Source organism: Buceros rhinoceros, unplaced genomic scaffold (genome assembly GCF_000710305.1).
Source record: "Buceros rhinoceros silvestris isolate BGI_N320 unplaced genomic scaffold, ASM71030v1 scaffold43008, whole genome shotgun sequence".
Lineage (NCBI taxonomy): Eukaryota > Metazoa > Chordata > Aves > Bucerotiformes > Bucerotidae > Buceros > Buceros rhinoceros.
The window spans coordinates 17686-27178 of record NW_010429396.1 but is presented as its reverse complement, the minus strand read 5'-3'; the positions used below and the strand labels follow the sequence as shown (position 1 = coordinate 27178).

Here is a 9493-nt window from a genome sequence, read left to right as displayed (position 1 = left end):
TTCCCTACATAACTGAAAGGATGAGGAAGTTGTTTTTTTCCTTCACTCAAGGAATTCTTTCAAGAGTTTTTTTCAGTCTGTCTTATTGATGCTGGTTCATTTCATGTTTATTTCCTTATTCATGTTCTCTAAGTTTTATTTAGAGGAAGAGAATGAAAGCATCACTTGGCCTTGGCAATTAGGAAATCTTATTAATCCAAAGAGGTGGCTACTGATTTGCTTATCATAGGAGTTCTTCTTTGAGTACTTTGTTAAAATGAGGAGATGGTGCTTTTTTGGCAATTTGATGTGCTGTCTTAGTTTTCTTTTGCTTGTTTTAGAAATGTATACACCAAAGATTGATCTCAGCTTGAATCGGTTTTCTCAAAGAAAACGTATGAAATCTTTTATTCATCTTTTTTTTCCTGAATATTTTTTTTTTTCCATTTTAATCTCCTGGAATGGAAAACTAGCTGCTATTACAACACTGCTTTTGATGTGCATACTGGTGAAACTTAATTGCTCCAATTCAAGCTACAGAAAATGTGCACAGTTAGCGTTGTCACAAATGTCTGCAGTGTTACAGGCAACAGAGTTGTTTTGAAAAAATACTGCACTTTGAAAACATCCATTATAATTCAGTGCATATGTAATACATGCAAATATGTTTTTCATCCAAGTTGTTTACTGTGTTGTCTTTTGATTCGTGTCATGTATATTGTTGCCTGCATGTTTGGTTTATGTAGTCTGCTCTGAATATCTTACAGAGGCAATTCTGAGAAAACCTTTTGTACTGTTTGCACTGAACACTCACTAAAACTACACTAGCTTCCTACATGCCTAAAAATTGCTGACTTTACAATAAAAAAGTAGCACATAAAACATAAAGCACTTAAATAATAAACTTTGTGTCATTTTTATTCTAGTAATCATGAAGGACAGAGAACTCCTGTAAAACTGTCCGTAAGATGTAGAGATAGAATTTATATAGCATTTTTTATGAAGTGAAATTCTTTGTGAAAATGTTTCACCATTAATACTGCTATGTACTATCTCAGCAGTATCATAGTGTTGCTTGCACTTAAAAATTACAACAATATTTTCTGTCCTTCACTGCAGGTGCTGTTCTTGAAAAGAAGAGAAAACATGGCTTATACAGCGAATGAACCTTAAACTCATGGACCAAAACCTGAGGGTTTTTTCTTGAAGGATGGCAACTCCCTATGTTCCAGTTCCTATTCCTATGGGAAGTTCATCATCCAGCTTTACAAACAGAAACCAAAGAAGTTCTTCTTTTGGGAGCATCTCAACAAGTTCCAGCTCTTCAAAAGGACAGCTGGAGGACTCTACGATTGGTAGTTTTAAAAAGATGAGCGTGCCTGACCAGATTGGTTCTACGTCATCTGCGTGCAGTAGCCCACTTGTTAGGACTAAATTTACAGGTGTGGATACATCCATAGAATACTGTACTCAGCCTGTAGAAGAAATAGAGCAGAATACAGATTCCAGGAGCTGGGAAGATCGGCCGTCCACGCCTACTATACTGGGTTACGAGGTGATGGAGGAAAGGGCAAAATTCACTGTAAGTTTTGGGGATTGTATAGTTCATCCTGTAATGACAAGATAACAATTGAATGTACTTCACGTTCCCTGTCAGTAATTTATCTGTGGTTCAGGGATGTTGGAGTACTTTACAAAAGCCAATTTGGTTTCAAAGTACTGTGTCTGACAGGGAAATGGCCTTCCCATATACAGGTGGGAAAATTGAGACTCAGGAAGAAGAGTTTCCTGAAATTGTGTACATGCAGTAAACGGAATTCTTTCTACTTCAGGTATCAGTTTCTCCTGGAAAAGTCAGGAATTCCTTGCAAATTTACAATTCCTTGTGAAATTGAACTTGTATAAGTTCTGTATAATTAAACATCTTTAATAAAATGTAGTCTTCTATTTTAAATAAGACACCAATATTTGTCTCTCACAGCTGTTTGTAACATGGAATATTTGCATTAAAGTGCAAACATGCAGTTTTCAGCTTCCTGCATTGCTAGGCTAGTTTCTAATAGGGGAATTCTGTTCTGAAAACATCAGCCTGAGATGTCACATCTGCAGTATCTCATGAGAGAACACCAGCTTAACCAACTGGAATTGATTTTTCTCAAAATATACTGTAGCTAGCAATTAAATTTTTTTTATATGCCATAAATATATTAATGCATTTGTTTTTGTAGATGTGGCTGAAATTTTTCTTTGAGATAATTCAGCAATGCTTGTGGGACTGGAAGTTGTTTGTTACTAATTATTTATTAATAATGTTACTTCAGGAGAGCAACATTAATCACAGATAGGTAAGGAGGAGGACACAGACAAACTTTTTTTCCTCCTATTTTCTTTTAGATTAGAAAAGCGTGGAATCTAATGTCCTGATGACAGTTGAAATACCAGTACAAGCATCAAGTTCTTTTTGCAAAGAGTTAATGCCCCTTTTTAAATATTTGAGAATAATGGGTTGTCTTGTCATAACTTTCCCAGTTTCTACCATCTTCATGCATGGCCAGGTTTTTTTCTAGGTGTAGATTAAGAGATTCCTTTTCAATAATACCTTCAAAACTAAACCAAATTATTAGTATTGTTACATTGACATGGGTTAGTCTGAAAATATGCCTAGACATGTTCCAGTGTGTGTGTCAGATGGTCTTCAACTGTAGCTACAATGACAGCTTTGACTCCTTGTTTTTTATAGGCAGCCAGGTTACAGGACAAATGACACGTTCTTCATCATTAAAACGCTTGGATGCATTTTTGCTCTTTATGAATTCACTTCTGTTGCTGTTTCTGAAAGCACTTAATTAAGTGGGTTTTTTTCAGTTGCATGTTGAAAATAAGCTGGCTATTGTGCTTTAGAACCAGCAAGTAATTAGTCCTAGAAATTTCGGTTGCTTCTGCAGTGCAAAATCAATGACATGGAAGATGGTGGAAATTAAATTGAAATCAGTCGTTAAACTGGAAGGGTGGAGACTCAGTTGCTGAAGACTTTACTGTTTGTTAGCATGTCATAGCTGCCAAAACGACGAATCTGAATTACCTAAGCTGAGTGATGTGCGAACTTTGAGAGTTAAATGTTGGCGCATGTTGGAATACCTCACTGCTGAAGCTTATGGAAGAAAAAACCCAGGGTGAAAAATGTCTCGTGTTTGTAAATGGTTGCTCTCAAATGAGTTAGCAGTCCTAGAAAGTTCAAGTAGCAGGGTTTTTTTTAAGCCAATTAGAAAGGATAATAAGATGCTGAATCAGAGATTGTTATCAGCATATTTGCATTGAATATTTTGTATTTGTACAATAAGGCGATTCAGGATTGCCAGGAATTACGTGAATTTGTTGAATTAATTTGTATTTTTTCAAGACCTTGTGTGAAGGAACTAACGGTTTTGTCTAGTTTTTCGTATTTATTAATTAAAAATCTTAAAAAGAAAAAAGAAAAGAAAAACCGAAACTTCTTTTAACTTTGGCAAGAAAACTAAAAATGTTTGTTTCAGATTGACTATGGTTTGGCTATTTTTGGCCAGCAATCACAAGCTGATTGCGCTCCTTATTACAATTAAGTTGATCATAATTCGTGAAGATTTTTAAGTTGTCTAATATTTACTTGGAAACCATTCCAAGTGATTGTCCGACTTACTGGAATTTTTTCATGTGTACAGTTGTAAGCAATGTCTTTGCAGGTCTTTTAGTAGAGTAAATGAATAGAACAGAATGTAGATTACCAAAGAAATCCGCAAGCATGTTGCATGTTTTACCAAAGAGTTTTCACAATTTTATATAGCAGTTCTGCTTTATGAAATTTTCATAAAATAGATCTGTTTATACTTTTGGTATGACAAAGCTAAAACACTTGGACAAACATTTATACAGAAAATGCAAGACAGAATAATTACTTCTGAATGCTGGGTTCATAGGCATGTGTTGCAGCTTGAATTTTAAACATTAATGGCTTGTTGTTAATGACTGAAAGATGACTTCTGTCATAGTCCACGACTTCCACAGATGCTGCTGCTCAGGAGTGTAATTCTGTGTTTAAAAAGTAGGCAAGAGTAACTTAAGTGACTGACAGCGTGACTGTCTGCAACTTGATGTATTATAGAAGACAAAGGTGCTAAAACAGTCTCATGTGTGTGCAGAAGTTGGCTAGCACTGGGTTATCCACACTGGGACTGCAACAAGAAAAATACGTTTATCAGCTCTGCAGACCACCTGCTGCTGAAAACATTAAGCACTGGAAAAGATTTTACTGTATAACAGATTAGAAAATGTTTTAAATAGTATTTGGTTAAATGTCTGTAAAGCATTGTTTATCATTATGATTCCAAAAATACTGTCTTTTAATGTATTTTGGGGTTTTGTTTTTTTAAACTACAGAACACCTAGACAGGGAAAGCTCCTCCAGTACCACTGCTGAGCCTCTTTTTCCTTATACTGGAGAAAGTAAGGCTGTGACATGACAACCCTTCTTTCCTAGACACCATTTAATATTTTCTCATTAAAGTTGTGTGTTAGTTAGATTCGTTGTGTTCCAACATTCAAGTATCAGTCCTTCTAAAAGGTAATTGATTTTTTTATGAATGTTTTATTTATTTATCCATTTGTTTTTAAATAGGAGAATGGTACTGCTGTGCTGTTGTCTTGCTATATCAGATTCAAAGGATCCATTACATCAGTTCTGCAGTGTTAGTATAATGGTTCTGATGCAGTTACCTGGGGAAGTGGTTATCCTTCACCTGGAAAGACAAAACCTAATATTCAAGACAAATGGAACCAAAGCAGGATGTTATTTTTATCCTGCATCACTTTTCCTTGTGAAGCAAGTCAGATGAGACGTGTTAGAACAACATGACATTCAGTACCTGATTATTACAGTCATCTTAAAAACAGATTGGCCTCAATGATTAATGAGTAAAACTGTAATTCAGCAAAGGTTAAAGTAGATCACTAAAACATACTTCAGTTACCTTTTTGAGACTTGTTTTTTCCCAGGGAAGAAATCCGAATGCAGCTTCACAAACCCCTTTCTTACAGACAGAAAATAGTTAAATGTATTTATGAATTATAGAAACTCCTTCTTTAAATTCTGAATTTAATTTACACTGTTTGTACTAATAATTTAGTGGTTTGTTTTTTTTAAATCAGATCAAAGTTGGTTTTTTTTTTAATCCGTGAGTTTTGTTGCACTAAGAAATAAAGGATAATTTCAGCCTTGCAGCCAGTGCAGCACGAAGTTCTGTACGTTTTTCTGATACTGCTGTTTTTCCACACAGGTATACAAAATACTGGTAAAAAGAAGTCCAGAGGAAAGTTGGGTGGTTTTTAGACGGTACACTGACTTCTCCAGGCTTAATGACAAGGTGAGAATTACACACTGGTAAATTCTCAGCTCACTTGTCTCACTCTCCTTTCGCGGTTTATTTTCTTTGTGAGTCATGTTTTTGCCACTTTTTTCTTGCCTTTTTTATTATAACACATACTATATTAATGAATGAAAACCATATGATTCCTCATGTTTTCAAAGATAGATGAAAAAAGCTGTTAGTGTACTTCGTGTTTTATTCCTGGTCTATGCAGTAAAGGAAATTAACTCTTAATAGTTGTATCCCCTGCGTGTAAATAGAACTCAAGGCCTGCATTCTCTTGCAGGAATGATCCAGTAATTATTTAGTCCTTTTCAGTGCAACGAACTCTGCTTTTTTAATGCTAAAACTGAAGTTACGAAGATCTTGTGTATTTATGAATGTTGGTCAGTCTTCAGTTGTTTTCAGTGTCTTCTAAGTTAATCGTGAAATATTTTATGAGATCTTTAAAGCTCATGACAGAGATGCCAGGTAAAGAGGAGTTCGTCTAAAAAGCACAAGTGTGTTTTAATTGGTAACTAGCATTTGTGCTATCTCACTTAGCATTATTTCTATAGAAGTAGAAAAACAATTACACTTTTCTTTGTCCTACTGTCCACTCCTAATAATAATCTTTCATTGCAAGTTCAACACATTTTTTGCCATTATGTTCTTTCATGTTCAAACTTAAAACTTTTTAACACTCCTGTAATTTTATCAGTAGTAAGAGATTTTTTGTACGCCTATTCTTCTTGGATCAATGTGCCTAATCAATTAAGAACTTAATTCTGCAGAAATTTTTAATATGGACTTGAACTTACACATTTCTCTGGATTCTTTGTTTGCTCTATTTGGATATCTTTTAGGCTACCTTTTAAACATCAGCACAGTCTAAAACCACGATGAATTGTTGAACGTGAATTAGTTTATGAGATTTCTTTCTGAAGAAATTTCTGTCTTTTCACTTAGTTTATCTTAAATTAAGGAATGCCTTGGTAGTGGCAAAAGCCTGACTTCTTTTGAGAAGATGATGGTGTTGTGGGGACTTCAACTCAAATTTCAGTAGTCGAAGTCTTACAGCAGTTTCGATTTTAGTTAGCTGTGTCAGACAGAGGTCAAGAATTGGCTTACGTGCATTGACTTCTAGCATGGTTATCAGTAGTTTGCAAAACTAAAATGCCACAGGTACTTATTTTAGAATAGATATTTAGGTTTTACAGATGAAGTCCTTAGTCTTTGCAGTCAGAATTTTGACAAAAATGTTTGGCTTCTAGCACAGTTTATAGGTATTAGGATTTTTGCTTAAGAGGAAGAACTTTAATTTTTACCTTAGGTTACTGACTGAATGCTTTTTCATCTTTCAATATACATTTAAACTTCTGTTATATTACTGTTCTGTAATTCTCTAGAAACTTCAGAAGTACAATATGTTTCAGTTCCTGGCATTTCTGCATTATATAAGCATTATGTCTTATGGACTGAAGAGTAAATGGTTATATGCTCGCATCAGTGGTTCAAAAGCCACAGTGCAACACCTGCGGTTGCTTGTTCTCTAATGGCAAATACAGACATGAAGTTGCATCCATGTATACTTTCAGGATTTCCTGTACTCTCTCTTAAATAAACTATCTTGTAAATCCTTTTCTCCACTTGAGGGGAAAACTTTGGGTTGATGGCAAATATTGACTCCTTGAAATTGTATTGGAAACTTGTCATTAAATGCCAACTGAATAGACTAATTTATCATTATGTGAGTCAGTCTGAAGTATTAACAGAGAGGGAATGGCTTTTCAGGGAGATCATGTGAAAACAAAAGAGTAGGATGTCTATACTTATTTGCAAGTACAAACTGAACCAAGAGTTGGCCTTTGCCAATGGCTAAAAATAGAGGAAATGTGAGAATAGGAGTGATGCCACAATGGGGACGTGTATAGATAAAATCAGGACTGGATGAATGATTGCAGCTCAGTGAAGTAATAGAAGCAACTAGTGAACTTAGTCATAGCATTTTTCATTTGCCAAAATAGAAAGCCATAGGATCCTAGAAAGTGTTTTGTACTTCCACTAGTTTCTGAAATATTTTTAGTAAGGAACAGCTAATAACATAGAAATGAATGTGAGTAAAAGAGCTCAAAATCATGAATTCTCCTTCTATTAATGAAACCAGTAAGCGCAGCAGCATTTTAAGACTTGAAAAGAACAGATTTCAAGTGTGAGCAACACGTTCTTTGAATGTCAAAGCTATCTACTTTCCAGGCAATGAAAAAGTTATGAAAACCCCATACCTAGTGAAAGAAGACAAAAAAAAAAGTTGATGGCAAAGTAATCCCATATAAAAGAAAGAGGAGATATTGCCAGTACTGGTAAACAAGAAGCCACAGAATAATCTCAAAGTCAAAAGTAATTAAAAAAAAAGAAAAGAACATCACCAGGAGAGTTGTACAGGCTTCTGAAGAGTAAGCCAGAAGTGCTGAGGTGTAACATGGACTATCACAGGATGCTAAGAGCATCCTGTGAGAGTAAGTGAAGTTCTATAATATAATTGTTAGAGTCAGAAGTAAGGGCAGGAGGCAGTAATATAATGGATCCATTACTTGAGAGCAAACTATGGGAAGGAAATAGAGAATGATACAGCAGACTGACCTACTGTCTTATTAACTGTAATAGCTGTAATATTAACAGAAAATTTAATCTTGGATGTGGGAACATGACAGAATTTGAGGGGTTAGGAGCAAGGCTAAAATACAGACATTGGCTAGATGTATCGGTTTTGTTACGAACACCTAGTGGATTGGAGAAGGATATGAAGAATACTCTTCAGACCCAACAAATGATGGGAAAAGAACTGTGTAAAGTTTATTGCTGTGCTGGTAGAGATGTTGGACAAATAATGAAATGAGCAGTCTTAAGAACCAGGAAGCTAACCATTTCTCCCTGAGACTGTGCCTCATGTGACATGCATAATCCATCATACGGTGATGTAGGGAAGAGACAGCTAGAAAAGATGCAGGATCCAAGCAGGCAATCACAGCCAGCATAACTTGTCTGACCCGCAGTTTTTCCTGCTGTGTCTGAGGCGTGTTCAAGAAAGAATGCCGCAGGAGTGTGCTCTTGAAAATTAGTTTGCTAGCAATAACTAGCTTTCTCATACCCTGTTCATCCACAAAAGGAGTAATCTGTGGATAGGTATACTCTCTCTTGAGAAATAAATTACATGATCTGTGTAACCAGAGAAGTGAAATTACCATTAAGCAGAAATCTGTGGTTGAAAAGCTTTCCCGGCAGTGGTTATCTGTGGTCCACTCTACAACTAACACAGGAAGTCATTTTTTTATCTTTTCTGGGTTCAGTTCTGTTCAGTATTTTATTAACTTAAGAGGGGCTGTGGAGCATAGAAGATACTTACATATATGATATTGATGATAACTTGGTAAGAGATGGAGAAACTTTGGATGACCAAAGATAAACTTCAAAATACCAAGAACAGTCTAATATTAATATGAAATTCAGAAAGAGAAAACATACACTTAATTAAATGCAGAAATAAAGAGCAAGGCTTTGACAATAAAGCATTCTATAAATTAGAAACTAGTAGTTATCATGGGCTATTTGAATATGCAATACTTATGCTGCTAAAAAGCATGATTCTTGTGCTGTGAAATGGTACCTGTATGAGCAAAGGTGATCCACTTTAAAGGAAGTGGATCCAAGAACCACAAGTGTGGTTCTACCTTTGAACTGTGTAGAGAGATTCTAGCTGAAATACACTATCTGTTTTAACTTTTTTAAAACTCAGTCTGCTGAAAGAGCTACCCATTGGCATTCTTCATGACTCCATAAAGAGTGGTTAAATAAATAACGCTTACTGTCAGAAGGATTAAATTTTGCCATGCAAGGATCAAGACACCCACCGAAGAAGCACCTTGCAGCTATGTAAGCACTGAGTGCTAAGCTGTTTTCAAGGCAGAATCTGGAATCCCTGTCACTGGAACATTTATATTAATATATTGGGTGTATGCAGTACATCCCTGACAGAGGTTGGCTTGATCTTCTCTTCAGAAAAATACCAAACGATTCTTGTTGTTGTTGTTGTTGTTGTTGGAACCTTAGAATTTGTAAAACCTGTTCACTCTTTC

The 9493-nt window shown here is 35.5% G+C and overlaps 1 protein-coding gene across 1 annotated transcript in view; it reads left to right on the top strand.

Moving 5' to 3' along the window:
• The first annotated feature begins 1095 nt into the window (after positions 1 to 1095).
• Positions 1096 to 9493, top strand: part of SNX16 (sorting nexin 16) — a 23826-nt gene continuing 15428 nt past the window's right edge. The window contains exons 1-2 of the mRNA XM_010142617.1: positions 1096 to 1561; positions 5289 to 5375. Coding sequence (XP_010140919.1) covers positions 1190 to 1561; positions 5289 to 5375 — 459 coding nt within the window. The 5' untranslated portion in view covers positions 1096 to 1189. The remainder of the gene's footprint in view (positions 1562 to 5288; positions 5376 to 9493) is intronic.